The 20,987-nt window shown below is 58.3% G+C and overlaps 1 protein-coding gene across 3 annotated transcripts; it reads left to right on the top strand.

The window, feature by feature from the left end:
* The first annotated feature begins 1,125 nt into the window (after positions 1-1,125).
* Positions 1,126-20,895, top strand: Abca2 (ATP binding cassette subfamily A member 2). 3 transcript variants are annotated; one of them, XM_029536184.1, is made up of 49 exons: positions 1,126-1,356; positions 4,530-4,623; positions 4,931-4,933; positions 5,650-5,761; positions 5,847-6,010; positions 6,229-6,356; positions 6,489-6,599; positions 6,835-7,053; positions 7,425-7,792; positions 8,056-8,215; positions 8,934-9,062; positions 9,152-9,316; positions 9,393-9,489; positions 9,810-9,983; positions 10,053-10,155; positions 10,225-10,339; positions 10,449-10,639; positions 10,743-10,893; positions 10,970-11,174; positions 11,313-11,477; positions 11,578-11,758; positions 11,838-12,050; positions 13,012-13,208; positions 13,296-13,478; positions 13,686-13,870; positions 13,977-14,097; positions 14,370-14,606; positions 14,686-14,892; positions 15,139-15,241; positions 15,324-15,643; positions 15,718-15,931; positions 16,017-16,122; positions 16,207-16,318; positions 16,409-16,469; positions 16,552-16,726; positions 16,808-16,923; positions 17,006-17,153; positions 17,225-17,348; positions 17,480-17,612; positions 17,724-17,841; positions 17,957-18,135; positions 18,353-18,494; positions 18,622-18,756; positions 18,849-18,952; positions 19,026-19,118; positions 19,197-19,299; positions 19,384-19,521; positions 19,604-19,804; positions 20,188-20,895. In XM_029536184.1, exons 1-49 carry the CDS (start codon positions 1,291-1,293, stop codon positions 20,221-20,223), a joined length of 7,305 nt encoding a protein of 2,434 aa, XP_029392044.1. In that variant the 5' UTR covers positions 1,126-1,290; the 3' UTR covers positions 20,224-20,895. The 3 variants fall into 3 exon arrangements, with proteins under 3 accessions (XP_029392044.1, XP_021047777.1, XP_029392045.1); XM_029536185.1 differs by having other exon boundaries at positions 1,238-1,356; positions 14,370-14,549; XM_021192118.2 differs by lacking the exon at positions 4,931-4,933.
* The last annotated feature ends 92 nt before the right edge of the window (positions 20,896-20,987 follow it).

A 20,987-nucleotide genomic window follows, 5' to 3' on the forward strand; every position in this document is an offset into this window, starting at 1 on the left:
TAGCAGTTTCCAGTTATGCACACTCAGCCCTTCACGTGGTGTGTCTGGCTCTTCATACCTGGTAAGCATTTCTGCTGCCCTGCCCTGCCCGCTGAGCATCTGCCTCACCTGCATGGAAATCACAGGTAGACTGCAGTGACCCCAACAAATGCACCTTACGTGTTCTAAACTCAGTTAAAACTATGTAAGAAACGTGTTTGGATGACACCCTGGACCTCAAAGCAGCTGTCTCACCTACATGGAGTGTGTGTGTGTGTGTGTGTGTGTGTGTGTGTGTCTATTTTGGACAGGGTCTCATGTTGCCCCGGCTAGCTTTGAACTTTCTATATAGCCAAGGATAACCTTGAATTCCTCGTCCTTCTGCCTCCGCCTTTTTGATGCTGGGATTACACGTGCGTGGTTGCTCTCTATTATTTATTTTATGGAGATATGGTCTCTCTTTGTAGACCAGTATGGACTTGAACTCACAGAGATCTGCCTATCTCTGCCTCCCCGAGCTGAGCGCTGGGTTAAAGGAAAATCTGTCATGCTCTGCTCTCGCTCTCCATTGTGATAATCTAGGTAAATGCCATTTCATCAGCAGGTGGCTCGTCTATGAGGAACGCAGAATGCTTTTGTGAAGGTGGCCTAACCACCGCAGTCCCTCTCGGCAGGCTCCTCTTTAAAATGTCTAAGTCACATCATGCTGTTGCACCTCAAGCCGTGATGGGATTCTCTTAACGGACCAATGTCTCTCCTCTAAATGAGTGACTGACCCTGCTTCCTGGCTCTACGTGCGAGGAGGGTCAATCTAATGGCGACCAAGCCTCCTTCAGTTTTCCAAACAGAACAGTAAACACCTTGGGTACCCCTCTGCATAAATCTCTCGATTGGAGACTCATATTTGGAATCTCCTGGGAGAAGCATAGGGTGCCCGGGTTCTTCCTAGACCTCGGAAAGGTGGGAGCCGGGATCTTGGTTTAGATGGGGGCTGTGAGGGATCTTGGAAACACTGCATTCTGGGTCCAGCGAGCCGCGAGGCCTAGTGCTGTGCGCAGGTGCAGGCGGGCGCGCGCGCCCCCTGGCGGCCACCCGAGCGCAGAGCCGCCTCTAAGCGGGGGCGACGGGCGCGGGCGCGACGAGTCCCTGTCGCTGCGGCCGCCGGGGCGGAGCCTGCGAGCAGCAGGTCCTGGACGCTCGAGCGCCCCGCCCCCGCGCGGGCGATGCCGAGCGGCGCGGCCGGCAGCGGGGCCCGGCGGGGCGCGCAGAGGACGGGGCCGCGGCGCTGAAGCGGCGGAGCGCGGCCCGGCCATGGGCTTCCTGCACCAGCTGCAGCTGCTGCTCTGGAAGAACGTGACGCTGAAGCGCCGGAGCCCGGTGAGCGAGCCGCGCCCGCCCTTAGGGGCTCGCAGGCCGCGCGCCCAATTTGCCGGTGCGCTCCCCGCGTGCACGTGCAGTGTCCAGGCGCGCGCGGACCCCGGGAGGGCGCCACCGGAGACCCTGTACCGGGCCGGACGATTCCGCGGGCCTCCGGGCCTCCGGCAGTGGGTTCGGCTGTGCCCTGGTCCGCTGACACTCGCAGCGCACGGCTGAGTCACGGGCCGGCGCCCTCCGCAGGGCTTTCTGGCAGGCTGGGGTGGGGGCAGGTGGTCCCTGGACTTCAGCTAGAGCTAGGTGCAGGTTCCTGGTCCAGAGCGCTAGCTGGGACACACCATTCAGCGTAGGGACTCAGAGCCCTGGTCCCATCGTCTCTGGGGCCCCCATAGGAACCTGCCTTTTCATTCCCTTTACTGGTACTCTGCCCTTGCGCTAGCACCTTAGGCTGATGCTGGTACCAAACAGCCTTTGCCGCCGCTGCTACCGCCCTCCTCCTCTTCCTCTTCCTCATCTTCCTCCTCCTCCTTTTCCTCCACCGCCACCGCCACCTTCTCCCTTCATCTCCTTTCCTAACCCATCCTGGCATGTCCACAACCCTTACTCCTGCTTTCTCATCCCCGGGAATGTCCTTGTTGTGTGGACTCAGCCTGTTAAATCCCAGCACCCCTTCGTCCTTTGGGGCCAGTTTCTCCTGAGGCTGCTCCTCTGGTTTCTCCTGCCTCAGGCCTCTCTGGGGGCTGGGTTCTGCTGAGCTTCTCAGTACCTGTCTAGGGCAGCCAGGACATAAACAGTGTTGGGGTAGGAGTCCTGTGTGAGGAGCAGGATGCCAGGCACGGATGGCGTTTGCAGTGTTGGTTTTCATCCCAGTCCCTGGAAGGGCAAGGGCATCCAGAGAGTCCTGGGCCAGCAAGAGTGTCCGAGGGCCCTTGGGATTTTCCAGGATGGAGACAAGAGAGCGCAGGACCTAGAGAAGGGCCTTAACCAGCTCATACCCAGGGACCCCTTGGGCAGCAACACTTCACCTATGTTCTTTGAGTACTTTAGATTCATAATAAACTCTGGTCTGTAGGCAGGGTGGGTAGCAGTCATCACCACAGCCTGGCAGAATTCCTGTGGGCACCTGGTGCTGGCTGATTGCCAGGACTGGGTACATTCTCTGTTCTGGTTGTCTGGGATTGGCTGGTGTGAGGTCTGAAGGGGCAGCCCTGTGACTATAGCTTTTGAGTCCCTGGGGAGAAGGGACACAGTCTATGTAGGCATGCCTTAGTGCTAGCTAGCCCCAAGTCGCTTGTCAGGAAGACCCCTCAAGGCTTGGGGACAGAGGCTACAACATAGTTCCTGTCCAGACAGGAACATCACACCAAGTTGGAAGAAGAGCCCAGCTATGTGACAGTCAGTTGGGGGTGCCCATTGCCTTTTCTCTAGGACTGACCTCTGCCTGTTATGTTGATCTGTTGGGTTCCCCGGATTTGCATGCTTCAACATTCCCAGAGACCAATTAGATCACAGAGGAGATCCATAACCTACAGTTGAGCTACCAGCAGTGACTGTCTTCTTCCAGGAAGACAGTCTTGGCTGGTGTCAGGGGTGTGCCCATGCAAAGCTTGTGATCTAGAGGGGACCTCAGGACTTCCACCCTGCTTGCTTCCTTCGCCCAAGTACTACCCTGCCCTGTTGTAGAGTTGTACTTGGGACATGGGTCCGCCCTGGCACCCTTAGGAGGAGGATCACCGGTGTTGAGTAGTTGTGGTGGAGGCTACCATCACATGTGGGTATCGCCTGCTACCCTCCCCTTCCCCCATCACAGCAAGCGCAGGCTGCTCAGGCCCAGGGTGAGCGTGGAGATATTGGGGCAGTGTGGAAGCACGGGACTTGTCTTGAGAGACAGAATCCCTAGGTCACTTACTGTCACCTAGGTAAGGTAGGTAGTGCTGGACCTGGGCTGTGAGCCTGTAACCAGATGCCCCTCTGTTGCCCTCTGCCTGCCAGCCAGGACTCCTTCTCCCAGCAGCTCATGCGCAGCCGTTGCTATAGTGATAGGGGAGACAGCCTGGCCTGTGCTGCAGTTACTCGGGCAGAGGTGCCCAGGGCAGGGCAGATGTGCCTGTGGTAGGGTAAGTGTGGGTAGGGTTATCTCTTGATCTGTGGCCCCTGCCACTCTGTATTCGTGAGACACAGTGTCCTGCAGCCCTGAGTGTACATACCACCTCCTCAGCTGGTCCTGGACTCCATCCTGGCTGGAGAGGAGGTGGAGGCTGGCACAGGCTGAGGCGGGTGAGGGTATAGACAACACAGCAGGGTGTTCTGGATCACAGAGAGCTATTGTCAGCACAGTGGGCACAGCCAGGGACAAGCTGGGCATGGACTCACACCACTCCTGGGAGGGGCTTCAGATGGTGATGAGGGTGAAGGAGACCTGAGACAGAAGAGCCATGGAGGAGCACGGCTTCTGTGGGGCTGGGCCCCTCTTCCCTGGGATCTTAGAGGCAGGAGCTCCCGGTCTATTTCCTGGCCTTCCTCCCTGTGCTGAGGTGGGGGCAGGACTTGGTAAAGCCCCTTTTTCTCCACATGGTATGGGAGGTGAGTCTGGCCTCCCTTGGCAGCCTGGCCCTGAGAGGTTAGGGCAGGAAAAAGAGGCCTTTTGCCACAAGGACCATGCTAGCCAGAGGCTCAGTGCCCTTGTCACTTGCTGGGCCTTGCTTATACCAGGCCTCACTTCTCTGAGTCCAGCACAGAGTTACAAGGCTGCTGCAGCAGAGGAGATGAGAGATGCTGTAGGGGCTCAGGCTCAAGACACTCAGAGGCCACATGTGGCCAAGATTGTACCCGTTTGGCCTATCAGTTGGGTCAATGAATGTGTCACAGTTGACCACAAACTGGCTGACTTTTGACCTCTTCAGAGGGTAGGTGGTCCATGGTTTGACAGTTATAACCTAGGGGCCCCCATTTAGTGGTACCACATAGCATTCACCGTCTTGATATACTGGGAGGGACTACAACCTTGGCTGGACCTGAGAAACCTGTGCTGGCCCTTCATGGCCACTGGGTGCTTGTGGCTAGGCCGGTCCTTCGAGGAGACCAGGAGAGCCTAGGCCAGCACATGTTTGTCAAGTCCAGTTCTGGGCAGGCAGTGGACAAACTGCATGTGGCCTCATGTGGCCCACCCTTTCCAGTGGGTCCTGGCTTTCGAGATCTTCATCCCACTTGTCCTCTTCTTCATCCTGTTGGGACTGCGGCAGAAGAAGCCCACTATCTCTGTGAAGGAAGGTGAGGTGCAGGCGGAGCCCGGGCACGTGGGTGAGCAGGGAGGGAGCAGCGTCCTTCCTGTGCACGAGTCAGCCTGAGTGTGTCCCCATTCCTGAGGCTCCCTGAGGACACGGCCCGAGTGCCCGCTCCCTGTGTGGTCCTGACCACACGTGGCTAGGTCATGGAGATCATGGCTGGCCGTGGTGTCCATGAATGATGGAGTTGCCTGTTTCTGGGGGGCCAGGCATTCACCATTCTCCTCTGTTCTGTTTTGACCTGCCCCCACCCTGCATGGTCTCTTGTCCTCCTCGGCCCGGCCTGCATGCAGTCTGTAAGTGAGCAGCCATCTCCTCCTTGCTGGCTCGGGTGGCAGCCATGGATGGCCTGGCAGGTCCTCCTGGTGCAGCTTAAGCACCCCTACTGCTTGCATTAACAGCCTCCTAGCAGCCGGGTCCTGTAGAAGCCACCACCCGTGGTCAGGAAAGGCTGGCTTATGACTCAGGGTGGCGGGCTGTGATATGGGTGATGGTGATCAGTGAAGGGCCAGGCCACCCGGGCCATAGCTGATATCCTGCTCAAGCCACTGGAGTAACTTCTTGGCAGGATATCTGTGAGGTTGCCTGGCCGTACTTTGTAAGGGTGGGGTTCCTGGGTTGAGCCTGGGCTAGCCTGAGATGAGGCTGGGATGGCCAGCGACGTTCCCTTCAGACTCCTTAGGGCTGTTGCACTCACTCTGCTAACCAGTTGGCCTGAGAGGTCAGAGGTCACTGCCAAGGGGGTGCCTCATGCGCTACCTCGGTCTCTGTTGGAATGGGAGACAGTTGGGGCATTTGTGCACTGCACAGGCTAAGGCGTGATATGCTGGGTGTTACAGGAGAGGGGATGGCAGGTGGCCCTCTGACCTCTGACCTGCAGAGTCATTTGCCTAAGCACAGCTTGGGGCCAGGTGCTCTGTGCTCCAACCCTAGTCTGCCTGAAGCGTCTAGCCCTTCCTGACTCTCTGTACGACTCTTGGCCCCTCGTCTCCCTCATTCTTGCTCCCGCTAGCTTTCTACACCGCAGCACCGCTGACATCAGCCGGCATCCTGCCTGTCATGCAGTCGCTTTGCCCTGATGGTCAGCGTGATGAGTTTGGCTTCCTGCAATATGCCAACTCCACGTGAGTACCCCCTACCTCGCGCCTTGGGAGGTGGGTACCCTCACCCCTACCCCATAGCAACAGCTGATGTCTTACGGTGTTCCAGGGTCACCCAGCTTCTAGAACGCCTCAACCGTGTGGTGGAGGAAGGCAACTTGTTCGACCCAGTGCGACCCAGCCTGGGCTCAGAGCTCGAGGCTCTGCGCCAACGTCTGGAGGCCCTCAGCTCAGGCCCTGGCACCTGGGAGAGCCACTCAGCCAGGCCTGCAGGTGTGGCCTGCATGGGGATGGCTTGTGGTGGGGAGGGCCCAAGTGCTGCTGTCACTAGAAGCCTGCCTCATCACTCTGGGACCTTGTGTCTGCATCACATTGTCCCTTACCTGTGTGCTTGAGGCAGGTCCAGTGCAGTAGCTCTGCTCATAGCCTATTTGGGGCATTTTAGCCCCAGCTAGAGCTGGACCCTCAGTCCCATCCTCCTGCCTGTCCAGTGTCGTCCTTCTCTCTGGACTCGGTGGCCAGGGACCAGAGAGAGCTTTGGCGTTTCCTGATGCAGAACCTGTCACTGCCCAACAGCACGGCCCAGGCCCTCCTGGCTGCCCGTGTGGACCCTTCTGAGGTGAGGCGGGGCATGTATCTGTGGTAGCCATGCCTCTCTGCCCCTGGTCACCGTGGGGAGGGCACTGCAAGTGTCCCCGAGCTCCTCTCAGGACTCTGGAGCTGCTACTGAGCCAGACCTCTCACAATGCAGGTCTATCGCTTGCTTTTTGGTCCTTTGCCTGACCTGGATGGAAAGTTGGGTTTCCTCAGGAAGCAGGAGCCCTGGAGCCGCCTGGGTAGCAATCCTCTGTTCCAAATGGAGGTGAGGGGCCTGGCCCTAGGAGAGTGATGGAAGGAAAGGCGCTTCCTCAGTTATATATACATTCTGGGGATCTGTGGTGTGCATGGGAAAGTGGAGGCTAGACAGTGACTCAGGTGCTCCCCAGCATAGAGCCAACACAGTGAATGGTCACAGCAAGACCTTGTGCTCCCTCAGGTAGGGCCTTACTCATTTCTTGGTATGTCAACTTTACCAGTCTCCCATGCCTTGCCCCCAGGAGCTGCTGCTGGCTCCTGCCCTTTTGGAACAGCTCACATGTGCTCCAGGCTCTGGGGAGCTGGGCCGGATTCTTACCATGCCTGAGGGTCATCAGGTAGACCTTCAGGGCTACCGGGATGCCGTGTGCAGTGGACAGGCTACAGCTCGTGCCCAGCGCTTCAGTGATCTGGCCACTGAGCTCAGGAACCAGCTGGACACAGCCAAGATTGCCCAGCAGGTGAGGCCCTGCCTGCCAGGTGGCCAGCAGACCTGTTGACCAGCCTGGAGGAGGTGCTGGGGTAGCTGGAGCCTGAGGATGGGAGAGACTTCTGCTCCCAGGCCATGCATGGGCTGGCCGGTAACAGAGCATTCAGTACCGTCTACACTATCTCAGGCTTCATTCCCTCCCCATCTCTCAGCCCAAGTTGTACCTCTAACCCTGGCCAGGACTTCCCAGACTATGGACCCTCCCTCATCTTACTCAAGTACTGTCCCCTGCTGATACCCCCTGTCCGTCTCCCCCCCCCCCCCCGATCTTAGTCACTTCCCCGAATCACCTCCAACCAAGTTCCCTAGCCTGCACTTTCCACATGCCTGGTCTTCCCTCAGCTGGGCTTCGATGTCCCCAACGGCTCAGATCCCCAGCCACAGGCACCGTCCCCACAGAGCCTGCAGGCGCTCTTAGGGGACCTGCTGGACGCCCAGAAAGTTCTGCAGGATGTGGATGTCCTATCAGCCCTTGCCCTGCTGCTGCCTCAAGGTGCCTGTGCCGGCCGAGCCTCTGCACCTCAAGCCGGCAGCCCGAGTGGCCTGGCCAACAGCACCGGGATAGGTGCAAATGCAGGTTCCAACACCACCGCTGAGGAGGGCACCCAGTCACCTGTCACCCCAGCCTCTCCTGACACCTTGCAAGGGCAGTGCTCAGCCTTTGTGCAGCTCTGGGCTGGCTTGCAACCCATCTTGTGTGGCAACAACCGGTAGGTCCGCAGCAAAGGGATCGAGGGAGGGGTAGAGGCACAGGGTAGTGGGGAGTTGAGTCCATTGCTTGGCCCTTCGCATAGACTCCATTCTGGAGGTCCCATCTGCTATCTGCACTGACATTCAAGTCCACTCTGTGCCCCACCTTAGCCTGATATTCTGTTCCTGAGCCTGACCCAGGGCTCACATTGAGCCGTCCCAAGAGCCCCACTTAACTGATCCTGACATCCCTACCCTGTTCCTGGTGCTTTGTCTCTGCCAGCACCATAGAGCCTGAAGCGCTTCGAAGGGGCAACATGAGCTCCCTGGGCTTTACAAGCAAGGAACAACGGAACTTGGGCCTTCTTGTGCACCTCATGACCAGCAACCCCAAAATCCTGTATGCACCAGCGGGCTCTGAAGCTGACCGTGTTATCCTCAAGGTGTGTGGGTCTGGCACATTTGGGTCATGAGTTGTGCCTGTCTTCCCAGCAGGAGCCTGCGTGAGGGCTTTGCAGGCCCGGGACTCTATGCAGGACTGCTAAGAGATAAGCTTGACTTCATGAGGTCTAGGTACTGGTGTGCCTGCCGAGGTGAGCTTTAGGGTTGGAAGTGCAGTGGTACTCGGCAGCTTTTCTGTTGGGAACTTGTGAGATTTTCTGCAGAGATGAATTGGAAAGGCTGGCTGGTCTGGCTAGAGTGTCCCTCATCCCTCACCATGCTGACTGGGCCAGGGTGGTTATGTTCAGAGACACCCTCCCCTCCCACACACCAGTAGCATCAAATGAACAGGGTACAAGGACCGTTGGAGCCTGGGGAGAGAATTTGTTAGAGCAGCATAAGCCAGAGCTAGAAGTGGGTGTGGCAAGGCCTGGGCCTTGGAGGTTTCTTTGGAAGAGATCATGGCCAGACATCAGGCGCTCTAGGGGCATGTGGAAGGATATGAGGAAGGGGCTGGGAAAGTATGCATGGCTCACAGCTGGGATGGACTCACAGCCCACATGGCTACTGCAGGAAATTATACAGAGAACTGGGTAGAAGTTAGGCATGAGTAGGGACAGTAGTTGGGTGGGTCCCTTGGGCATGTGAGAAAGTGGAGGACTCTCAGACTGGCTTGGATCTTTCCCCAAGCCCTTTGCCCCATGCTTTTGTTCTCTGCAGGCAAATGAGACCTTTGCCTTTGTGGGCAACGTGACACACTATGCCCAGGTCTGGCTCAACATCTCCACAGAGATCCGAAGCTTCCTGGAGCAGGGCAGGCTGCAGCAGCATCTGCAGTGGTTGCAGCAGGTGCTGTGGGTACAAGGTGGGCGGACACTTGGTCGGCGCCCCTGCTCACGATGGTCCGAGCCACACCCTCAATCAACCCTTTACCCTAGTATGTAGCGGATCTTCAGCTGCACCCTGAAGCAATGAACCTGTCTCTGGAGGAGCTGCCACCTGCTCTGCGCCAGGACTTCTCACTGCCTAATGGCACGGCCCTCCTGCAACAGCTTGACACAATAGACAACGCAGCCTGTGGCTGGATCCAGTTCATGTCCAAGGTGGGCTGGGAGAGCCCGTTGGCTCCTCCTCCCCAAGGCATCTTCAGGGCCAACTCCAATATTAGCCGCTTTGCAGGTGAGTGTGGACATCTTCAAGGGGTTTCCCGATGAGGAGAGCATCGTAAACTACACTCTCAATCAGGCCTACCAGGATAATGTCACAGTGTTTGCCAGTGAGTTCTTCTCCCTCCTCCCACAAGGTCCTGTCTCCTACAAACCTCTGCTCTCACCAGCCCAGTACCACCCTATCCCTACTGTGTCCCATTCTCTTCCAGTTCCTTGGCCTAGACCTTATCCCCAGTTCCACATCTTCTCACATCACTACCTTCTCCCAAGCCTGCTTCAGTTTGCTCCCACACGCGGCATGCTAGCTCTGCCTCATGCCCTGTCCTTCAGTCCCATTTCCACTCCTGGAGTGCTCACTCACCTCACTGTGTCCCACGCCTTCTGTGTACACCCTCTGGCCGTACACTTCATCAGCCTCCTGTTCCAGGCGTGATCTTCCAGACACGGAAGGATGGTTCCCTCCCTCCACATGTACATTACAAGATTCGCCAGAATTCAAGCTTCACGGAGAAAACCAATGAGATCCGCCGCGCTTATTGGCGTCCAGGGCCCAACACCGGTGGTCGTTTCTACTTCCTCTATGGCTTCGTCTGGATCCAGGGTGAGGTTCTGAGCCCAGATGGGATGCAAGGGAGCCCGGCCTCGCCCTGACACCACCTCTAACCCACAGACATGATGGAGCGCGCCATCATCAACACATTTGTGGGGCATGACGTGGTCGAACCTGGCAACTACGTGCAGATGTTCCCATACCCCTGCTACACCCGTGACGAGTGAGTGCCAGCCTGCAGAGATTTGGGGGTCTCGAGCCCGAGCCCCACCTCATACCTGTCTCCCCTCAGCTTCCTGTTTGTCATTGAACACATGATGCCATTGTGCATGGTGATCTCCTGGGTCTACTCCGTGGCCATGACCATCCAGCACATTGTGGCAGAGAAAGAGCACAGGCTCAAGGAGGTGGGTCTGGGTGGCTGCAGGCACCCCCTAGGGGAGGGGCAGCCAGCCGCGGGAGGGGAGGGCGGCAGTGCCGTCCTTTCCTCTCGTCTCTGCCCCACCTGCCCCACAGGTGATGAAGACGATGGGCCTGAACAACGCCGTGCACTGGGTGGCCTGGTTCATCACGGGCTTCGTGCAGTTATCTATCTCCGTGACAGCTCTGACCGCCATCCTCAAGTATGGCCAGGTGCTCATGCACAGCCACGTGCTCATTATCTGGCTCTTCCTTGCCGTCTACGCTGTGGCCACTATCATGTTTTGGTGAGTACTGCAGGGAGCGGGGAAACCGTTAAAAATAGGCAGACTCTCTTAGAGCTCCTTTGGGCCCCACAGGGGCTGATGGCTATGTGGCCTTCCACTGCAGCTTCCTGGTGTCTGTGCTGTACTCTAAGGCTAAGTTGGCCTCAGCTTGCGGCGGTATCATCTACTTCCTGAGCTACGTTCCCTACATGTATGTAGCGATCCGCGAGGAGGTAGCCCGTGATAAGATCACTGCCTTTGAGAAGTGCATTGCGGTGAGGTTTGTGGCTGGGTGGGGCCAGGATAGGGTGCATGTCTCCAGCCCACCTACTGACACCCCTCTTTCTTCAGTCCCTGATGTCCACAACAGCCTTTGGCCTGGGTTCCAAGTACTTTGCACTGTATGAAGTGGCAGGAGTGGGCATCCAGTGGCACACGTTCAGCCAGTCCCCAGTGGAAGGGGATGACTTCAACCTGCTCCTTGCTGTCACCATGCTTATGGTGGACACAGTGGTTTACGGCGTGCTCACTTGGTACATTGAGGCTGTGCACCCAGGTACAGGCCCATTTGTGGAGGGACCAGTGTGGGACAAGGTCACTGGGCTTCTGCCTTCCTCTGGGTGGTATTTGGCCCTTGTGTGGATAGTCATCCCCTCCAGGCTCCCCCGTCAGCTCTCCCCTCCTGGACCCCCAGGTATGTATGGGCTGCCCCGGCCCTGGTACTTCCCGCTACAGAAGTCGTATTGGCTGGGCAGTGGGCGGACAGAGGCCTGGGAGTGGAGCTGGCCATGGGCACACACGCCGCGCCTCAGCGTTATGGAGGAGGACCAGGCCTGTGCCATGGAGAGCCGGCACTTTGGTGAGGCGAGGCTCAGAATGTTGACTGGGATGGGTGCTGGGTTTGGGGGTCTGGGGTGGCTTTGGTGCTGCCCCGTCCTGCTGACGCAGCCCTGGTACAGAGGAGACCCGCGGTATGGAGGAGGAGCCCACCCACCTGCCCTTGGTCGTCTGTGTGGACAAGCTCACCAAGGTCTATAAGAATGACAAGAAGCTGGCCTTAAACAAACTGAGCCTCAATCTGTATGAGAATCAGGTGGTCTCCTTCCTAGGCCACAATGGGGCTGGCAAGACCACGACCATGTGAGTGTCTAGGGACAACAAGGAGGGATTAGCTAACGGGAGGATGTGGTAGATTGTGACCCCGCTTACCCTGCTCCAGGTCGATCCTGACTGGACTGTTCCCACCCACGTCGGGCTCAGCCACTATCTATGGGCACGACATCCGCACCGAGATGGATGAGATCCGCAAGAACCTGGGCATGTGCCCGCAACACAACGTGCTCTTTGACCGGCTCACGGTGGAGGAACACCTCTGGTTCTACTCACGCCTCAAAAGCATGGCACAGGAGGAGATCCGCAAAGAGACGGACAAGTGAGCGCAGTGAGGGACCGACAGGGCGGGCGGGCATGTGGATCCGAATCTGCCCCACTGCTGGGCACCAGCAGTTTAACCGCACTCATCCCACGCTGCAGGGACAAGCACAGTCTGAGATGTGGGAAAGCCTGCGCTGGTCCAGAGGTCCCCGGACTGGGATGAAGCGGGGGTGGGGGTGGGGCATGGGATTCTCAGACTCTTGGACGGCTGCTGGGAGTTGTAGAAGAACCAAGAGTAGAGTCAGGGGCCCACTGGCTGGGGACAGCATCTAGCCCCAGGGTGGGGGGCAGGTGGAGGGAAGTGCTCCGACTTGTCCCAGCGGTGATTGCCTTTAGCTTGCCAGAGGCAGGCTGGAAGCACAGATGGGCCTTTCATGGGGGAGTTGTGCTGTGGATCTGTAGACAAAGTCCTTCCCCAGGTTCCCCATGGTGGGTCTTGATGAAAGCAGCAGCCCATGCTCAACCTTATCTTTTATTAGCTGTCCATGGCGGAAAATGGATGCATAACCCCTTTCTCAGGTTCTGACCCGAGATTAAATACCTTTTGCGGGGAGGAGTGTCTGGGAAGGGAAGCTTATTGGCTAAGCCCTCTGGGCCTCTAGGTGTCTCATTAGTGTGGAGAGCTCTGTTTTGGGCCTACGTGACCAGAGGACACATTCCTTTTCTGTTAGAAGCATGGCATGTGTTCCCAGTCAGGAGTCTGGCAGAGAGCAGGGAGTTACCTAAATCTCGGGTGACTGCCCACCTACTCTCCCGGGTCTCAACCGGCTCTACCCACCAAACTTCCTGGCATGGTTTTATGTCCCACAAGGGCATGAGCAGAGGGAGGTGCTGTGGATGCTCGTGTGGAATTCAGGGGGAAGGGTGAGGACGTGGGGAGATGAGGGTTCTCCACAGTCCAGCCTACCGTCCTTTGGTCTTTCATTCTTCCATCCACTACCCTCCCATTGGGTCCACAGGATGATTGAGGATCTGGAGCTCTCCAACAAGCGGCACTCACTGGTACAGACATTGTCTGGAGGCATGAAGCGCAAGCTTTCAGTAGCCATTGCCTTTGTGGGTGGCTCTAGAGCCATTATCTTAGACGAGCCCACGGCTGGCGTGGACCCCTATGCTCGCCGTGCCATCTGGGACCTCATTCTGAAGTACAAACCGGGTGAGCAGGATAGCAGGCTGGCCGTGCCAGGGGTGTGTCTCCGCCTGCCCTGTCTGTTCACTTACCTTGGTGTTTGGCCTACCCCAGGCCGCACTATCCTCCTGTCTACCCATCACATGGATGAGGCTGACCTGCTTGGGGATCGAATTGCCATCATCTCCCATGGGAAACTCAAATGCTGTGGCTCTCCCCTCTTCCTCAAGGGTGCCTACGGTGATGGGTACCGCCTCACATTGGTCAAGCGGCCTGCAGAACCTGGCACCTCCCAAGGTCTGTGCTGAGACTACTTGAAGCAGCCTCTGGGCCTCCCTCCCCTGACTCCTTGCCTAGGAGAGGTGCAGCCTTACCCTCACTTCATGGGGACCAGACACCTGGGGGACTCGGGACACAGCAAGCCTCGTCTCGACTTGCTTGCCCACAAAGGGCCCGTCTTCCTCAGCCTCTCATGAACCCCCTCTGCTCTTCCTTCCTTCCCAGAGCCAGGGCTGGCTTCCAGCCCTTCGGGTCGTTCTCAGCTGAGCAGCTGCTCAGAGCCGCAAGTGTCCCAGTTCATCCGCAAGCATGTGGCTTCCTCCCTGCTGGTCTCAGACACGAGCACTGAGCTCTCCTACATCCTGCCCAGTGAGGCCGTCAAGAAAGGGGCTTTCGAGCGCCTCTTTCAGGTGTGTGGGGCTGGGCGTGGTGGCTGGGGACACGAGGGGCCTGTAGAGAAGACGGACGTGTCGCTGCCTGCGTTCCGTGGCACTGCCTTACCCGGTTCTTTTGCAGCAACTGGAACACAGCCTGGATGCACTCCATCTGAGCAGTTTTGGGCTGATGGACACAACTCTGGAGGAGGTGTTCCTCAAGGTGTCTGAAGAAGACCAGTCCCTGGAGAACAGCGAGGCTGGTAAGAGGACCCGAGGCTGGCGATCAGTCCGTCTGCCCACAGAAGGCCCTGGGGACACTGCTTCTCTGTAGTCTCTGGAAGTGGGGTCGTATAGGCTCATGGTGGATGGTATGGTAGCGCTGCCTACCTGTGAATAGGTATGTGAACTAGAGGCTGGGGCCACGGCAGGGCCTGGGGTTATGGGTGGACACTAGAGATTGAGGTGCTGGATGTCCTGGAGAGGAGATCCTTGGCCCCAGCCTTCCCTCCCTCACCGCCTCTGTTGTCTGCAGATGGGAAGGAGTCCCGGAAGGATGTGCTGCCAGGGGCAGAGGGCCTGACAGCCGTGGCGGGTCAAGCTGGCAACCTGGCTCGGTGCTCAGAGCTGGCACAGTCACAGGCATCACTGCAGTCCTCATCCTCTGTGGGCTCTGCCCGTGGGGAGGAGGGCACCGGCTACTCTGATGGCTACGGTGACTACCGTCCCCTCTTTGACAACTTGCAGGACCCAGACAATGTCAGCTTACAAGGTGGAAGCTAATGGGGAAACTGGGGAGGGTCCAGAAGGGTGGCATGGTACTGGCTATTCACCCCTGCCTCTCTGCACAGAGGCAGAAATGGAGGCCCTGGCTCAGGTGGGCCAGGGCAGCCGCAAACTCGAGGGCTGGTGGCTGAAGATGCGGCAGTTCCATGGGCTCCTGGTGAAGCGCTTCCACTGCGCTCGTCGGAACTCCAAAGCTCTCTGCTCTCAGATCCTGTTGCCTGCCTTCTTTGTCTGTGTGGCCATGACTGTGGCATTGTCTGTCCCTGAGATTGGTAAGGCTGCCTGGCCCATGTGGTGTGGGGCGAGGCTACTGTCCGGCCCCCAGGTCTTGGCTTCATTTCCCTCCCAGCCCCCACCCCCCCACTCCTCTTCTCACACTCTGAACCTTACTCAGGGGCTCATGAGAGGATCTGTCTCCTGGGGAGTCATACCCCACAAGCTCAGCCCTCTCTGGGTTGGGTCTGGGGGCTGACATCAGGTAACTGCGGTCTGCTTAGGTCTCCATGTTCACCCACCAGGTGACCTACCTCCACTGGTCCTGTCACCCTCTCAGTACCACAACTACACCCAGCCCCGTGGCAACTTTATCCCCTATGCCAATGAGGAACGCCAGGAGTACCGGTGAGGCCGTGGGCTGGGGCTGTAGCACAGGGCAGGGCGAAAGTCGAGACTTATGTCCCCTAACTCACTGTCATGTCCTCAGATTACGGCTGTCACCTGATGCCAGCCCCCAGCAGCTGGTGAGCACATTCCGGCTGCCCTCTGGTGTGGGTGCCACTTGTGTGCTCAAGTCTCCTGCCAACGGCTCCCTGGGGCCCATGCTGAACTTAAGCAGTGGAGAGTCGCGCCTGCTGGCTGCACGGTTCTTCGACAGTATGTGCCTGGAGTCCTTCACACAGGGGCTGCCACTGTCCAACTTCGTGCCACCCCCGCCCTCACCCGCCCCTTCCGACTCACCCGTGTCCCCAGATGAGGATTCACTGCAAGCCTGGAACATGTCCCTGCCACCTACTGCTGGGCCAGGTACTACCTCAGGGAAGGCTTCCGGGGGCACAGGCATGAGTGACCCATCTCATTGTGCCGCACTGTGCCCACAGAGACGTGGACGTCGGCGCCTTCTCTGCCACACCTAGTGCGTGAGCCGGTCCGCTGTACCTGCTCTGCACAGGGCACGGGGTTCTCATGTCCCAGCAGTGTGGGTGGACACCCACCCCAGATGAGAGTGGTCACAGGTGACATCCTGACTGACATCACTGGCCACAATGTTTCTGAATACCTGCTCTTCACCTCTGACCGTTTCCGACTACACCGGTAAGTTGGCCTGGAGTGACTGTGAACAAGGGGTGCCTGGCAGATGGCTGCCGAGCCTCAGCGACCTCCCCCGTGTCTTGTACAGATATGGAGCCATCACCTTTGGTAATGTTCAGAAGTCTATCCCAGCATCCTTTGGTGCCCGGGTCCCTCCTATGGTGCGGAAGATTGCAGTGCGGAGGGTGGCACAGGTAGGTGACTGCCCTCGGGTTTGGGGTCCTAAGCTTAGTAACTCACGGCTTCTGAGCCTCTCTGAGGTCCCTGCCCCTCCCCAGGTGCTCTACAATAACAAGGGCTACCACAGCATGCCCACCTACCTCAACAGCCTCAACAATGCCATTCTGCGTGCAAACCTACCCAAAAGCAAGGGCAATCCAGCAGCCTATGGTAAGGAGAACCAGGGTTGAAGGACCGGCAAGGGTGTAAGTGAGCCGGAATGGTTGCGTGGGCCTAAAGCTACCCTTTTCCCGTGTGCAGGCATCACTGTCACCAACCACCCCATGAACAAGACCAGTGCCAGCCTCTCCCTGGATTACCTGTGAGTGAGGCAGACCAACGTGAGGAGGGGCAGGACCGCCGGGTCCTGACACCTCCTGGAAATGAGTGCTGTCCCCTTCTAGACTGCAGGGCACAGATGTGGTCATCGCCATCTTCATCATTGTGGCCATGTCCTTCGTGCCAGCCAGCTTTGTGGTCTTCCTTGTGGCAGAGAAATCCACCAAGGCCAAACACTTGCAGTTCGTCAGCGGGTGCAACCCTGTCATCTACTGGCTGGCCAACTACGTGTGGGACATGGTGTGCCCCCGCGTGGTCCCTCCCTGTCCCTGACTCCTGTTCCCACACCCGGCTCTCACCCCCCCACCTTCACCTTTGCAGCTCAATTACCTGGTCCCGGCCACCTGCTGCGTGATCATCCTCTTTGTCTTTGACTTACCTGCCTACACATCACCCACCAACTTCCCAGCGGTGCTCTCCTTGTTCCTGCTCTACGGGTAAGCTGGGGAGGGGTGTGAGGCGTGTGCAGGTGTGGGTGTGGCTGGGGGGTGCCCTGTGACCACCACTGTTTGTCCACAGGTGGTCCATCACACCCATCATGTACCCAGCCTCCTTCTGGTTTGAGGTCCCTAGCTCAGCCTACGTGTTCCTCATCGTCATCAACCTCTTCATTGGCATCACGGCCACGGTGGCCACCTTCCTTCTGCAGCTTTTTGAGCATGACAAGGTAAAGGTGGGGGTGACTGGGCAGCAGGGCGTGGCTTGGGGCAGCAGTGCTGAGCTGTGGTTGGCCCCCAGGATCTGAAGGTTGTCAACAGTTACCTGAAAAGCTGCTTCCTCATCTTCCCCAACTACAACCTGGGCCACGGACTCATGGAGATGGCCTACAATGAGTACATCAACGAATACTACGCCAAGATTGGTGAGTCTGGCTCTGCGTGGACAGTGCGGGCCTTCAGGGGGCCAGAGTGGCATGCCTAGTCCTTGACTCTTAAGTTCCAAGAACAACGGGGAACCTTAAGGCTCCCAGGCCCTGAACCAGCGATTCCACAGGCCAGTTTGACAAGATGAAGTCCCCATTCGAGTGGGACATTGTCACACGTGGACTGGTGGCCATGACAGTCGAGGGCTTCGTGGGATTCTTCCTCACCATCATGTGCCAGTATAACTTCCTGCGGCAGCCACAGTGAGTGGAGTGTGTTGGGTGATGCTGGGGGTCCGTGGCGGTGGGGTGGGGTGGGGTGGCGTGGTGTGGGGTGTGTGGCGGGGCCTGGCCGCGCCAACTTTACTGCCCTAGACGCCTGCCTGTGTCGACTAAACCTGTGGAAGATGATGTGGATGTGGCTAGTGAGCGACAGAGGGTGCTCCGTGGCGATGCTGACAATGACATGGTCAAGATCGAGAACCTGACCAAGGTGGGCTGTGGGAAAGTAGGTGGGGAGTGGGGCAGGGAGCGGGTCCCAGCCGTGGGGGAAGCCAAGCCAGGCAGGAGCCCGCACCTTTGGCTGAGAGGGGAGGCTCTTTGGACAGGTGTACAAGTCTCGGAAGATCGGCCGGATCCTGGCAGTTGACCGCCTTTGCCTGGGTGTGCGCCCTGGAGAGTGCTTTGGGCTCCTTGGTGTCAATGGTGCAGGGAAGACCAGCACCTTCAAGATGCTGACTGGAGATGAGAGCACAACAGGGGGCGAGGCCTTTGTCAATGGACACAGGTGGGGTTCCTGTGCCCTGGATACACACAGGGAAGCATTGGATGTGTGTGTGCCTGTGTGTAACTGCTTCCAGGTGCACAGTTGCTGGGGCTAGGGGGTGAGTGGGGCAAAGGTGTGTGTGTAGATTTAGGAGTGTGCTGACCATGACCCCAGGGTCCAGGAGGGCAGGTGTGGGGTGAGCATACCGTCCCGGGTATTGATCACCCTCTGTCCCCAGCGTGCTCAAGGACCTGCTCCAGGTACAGCAGAGCCTTGGCTACTGCCCTCAGTTCGACGCCCTGTTTGATGAGCTCACGGCTCGTGAACACCTGCAACTGTACACGCGGCTGCGTGGCATCCCCTGGAAGGATGAGGCTCAGGTGAGGACAACGGGGAAGTAGCCGGGGGTGCCCCAGTGTGCACGTGCTGGGTGTGTGTAGGCTGCGGGCCGGTGCTGGTGGGAGTTCTGTAAGGCGAAGCCCACACCTCCTTGCTCGGCCCTGCCAGGTGGTGAAGTGGGCCCTGGAGAAGCTGGAACTGACAAAGTACGCAGACAAGCCAGCTGGCACCTACAGTGGAGGCAACAAACGGAAGCTTTCCACAGCCATTGCCCTCATTGGGTACCCTGCCTTCATCTTTCTAGTAAGTCCTAGGGGTAGGGTTCCTGGCCAGCCAAGGATGGCAAAACCAGGTTGGGTGGGCTGTGTCTCTGGCTGAATTGACCGCTGCCCTAGGACGAGCCCACCACTGGCATGGACCCTAAGGCCCGGCGCTTCCTGTGGAACCTCATTCTGGACCTCATCAAGACAGGACGTTCGGTGGTGCTGACGTCACACAGGTGTGCCCCTCCCCCACCCCTCTGTGGGCCTCTGGCAGCCCCTCTGGTGCCAGCCTGAGCTGTCTATCCACAGCATGGAGGAGTGTGAGGCTCTGTGCACACGGTTGGCCATCATGGTGAACGGGCGGCTGCGCTGCCTGGGCAGCATCCAGCACCTCAAGAACAGGTGAGCCAAGGAGGAGTACAGCAGGTGGGGGAGCCGTCAGACCACACGGGGCTCCCGGCCACACCTGTGTCCCACCAGGTTCGGGGATGGCTACATGATCACCGTAAGGACCAAAAGCAGCCAGAACGTGAAGGACGTGGTGCGGTTCTTCAACAGGAACTTCCCAGAGGCCATGCTCAAGGTAGGTGTGGTTAAATGGGGTAAGGGCGAGAACATGTCCTGCCCTGGCAGCCCCTGACCTCCATGGTTCCCTGCTCTCCTCCAGGAAAGGCACCATACAAAGGTGCAGTATCAGCTCAAGTCAGAGCATATCTCGCTGGCTCAGGTGTTCAGCAAGATGGAGCAGGTTGTGGGTGTGCTGGGCATCGAGGACTACTCAGTCAGCCAGACCACTCTGGATAACGTGAGTGTGCTGCATGGAGTTGGGCGGTGCCCTCTTGGATTTGCCTGCACCACTCACTGGTGGCCCGTCCACCCGTCCACAGGTGTTTGTGAACTTTGCGAAGAAGCAGAGTGATAATGTGGAGCAGCAAGAGGCTGAGCCCTCGACCTTGCCGTCCCCCCTTGGACTGCTCAGCCTGCTGAGGCCCCGCCCCACACCCACAGAGCTCCGGGCCTTGGTGGCTGATGAGCCTGAGGACCTGGACACAGAGGATGAGGGCCTCATCAGCTTTGAGGAAGAGCGGGTGAGTTCTGCCGCTCAGGCTGCCCCGAGGCTCACACTGAAGGACCTAAGCTGTAGCCCTGCCTGCTCTCTGCCGTTGGCCGCATGTTGAGGCCGTGAGTGGCTATGGGGAAGCTGGAATGGGCAAAAACCGAAGGCAGAGCCCAGAACTCACTGCAAGCTTTGAAGACCCCAGATCAATGGTGGGGATTTCAAGAAGCCAAAGACTAGGGAGAGTGACTACCAAACTGGTCAAGAGGAACAGACACCCAAGAGCGCTTAGTGGGGGGAGGATGCTCAGGGGAGCGCCAGTGCCCAGCTAGTCAGGTGGAGCATGAGTGGCCTCAGTTCCCACTTGGGTGCCGCCGATGCCTTCCCAAGCCCAGTCTATCTGCTCTTCGCCAGGCCCAGCTCTCCTTCAACACTGATACGCTCTGCTGACCGTCAAGAACCACATCAGGGATGCAGCTGTGCGGGGCAGACGTCAGGCGGTGGCCGTAGCCCCTAGTCACACGTGCCAGGCCCTGGAAAGGCAGGTTCAGGACCAAAGGGCTCCTGCCCTCCTCCCAACTACCATCCTCCCCCAATTGTGCCAAAGGCTGGCCTGGCCCTGGGCTGCACACACCCTCACCCTGCTTTGCCTTAAAGCCTTGGGTCCTGGCCCAGCCCCTTACCCTGCCCAGCACCATCCACCTTCCCAGGGTGACATGGGCTGCCCCAAGTATCCTGTGACCCTTCTCTGCAGCAGCTGCAAGCCTACCCAGGCCAGCATCTTGCACAGATGTCTTGTCATGGACACCCTTGACTGCAGATGGGGACGGGGCAGTTTGCCTACTTATTTTGCTTTAAGAGCCTCCCTCACTCTGCTGTGGTACAGAAGTTAGGCTACCATGGGAAACTGTGAATGTGGCTGCCTCAGCCCTGGTGGAATGACAGGAATGGAGAAGCTGGGCTTGCTGGCTAGGTGGTGGTGGTGGGGGGCACTGCTCCCTCCCTACCCCCTCAATCTGCCTTTGCTCTCCCGTCCAGCTTGGCCCTTCCTGCCACCCACATGGAAGCAGGACCTTGTATATAGCACACAGATGTTTGTTTTCAATAAATAAGCAAAAAGCACCTGTGGGAGCCTGTGCCTATGGTGGGGAGGGAGTTGTGAAGGCAGGCCCACTGAGCTAGGGTACAGTCACCCGGTCTGACAGAACCAGATG

The sequence above is a fragment of the Mus pahari genome, chromosome 3, assembly GCF_900095145.1.
Source record: "Mus pahari chromosome 3, PAHARI_EIJ_v1.1, whole genome shotgun sequence".
NCBI classification, from domain to species: Eukaryota; Metazoa; Chordata; class Mammalia; order Rodentia; family Muridae; genus Mus; species Mus pahari.

What these genes read in the sequence shown, in the direction of transcription:
- Abca2 (XM_029536184.1), top strand. Translation starts at nt 1,291, where the DNA reads ATGGGCTTCCTGCACCAGCTGCAGCTGCTGCTCTGGAAGAACGTGACG. An exon ending in CGCTGAAGCGCCGGAGCCCG is followed by an intron (nt 1,357 to 4,529) that starts GTGAGCGAGCCG and finishes CACCCTTTCCAG; the next exon opens with TGGGTCCTGGCTTTCGAGAT. An exon ending in CTTTCGAGCGCCTCTTTCAG is followed by an intron (nt 13,871 to 13,976) that starts GTGTGTGGGGCT and finishes GTTCTTTTGCAG; the next exon opens with CAACTGGAACACAGCCTGGA.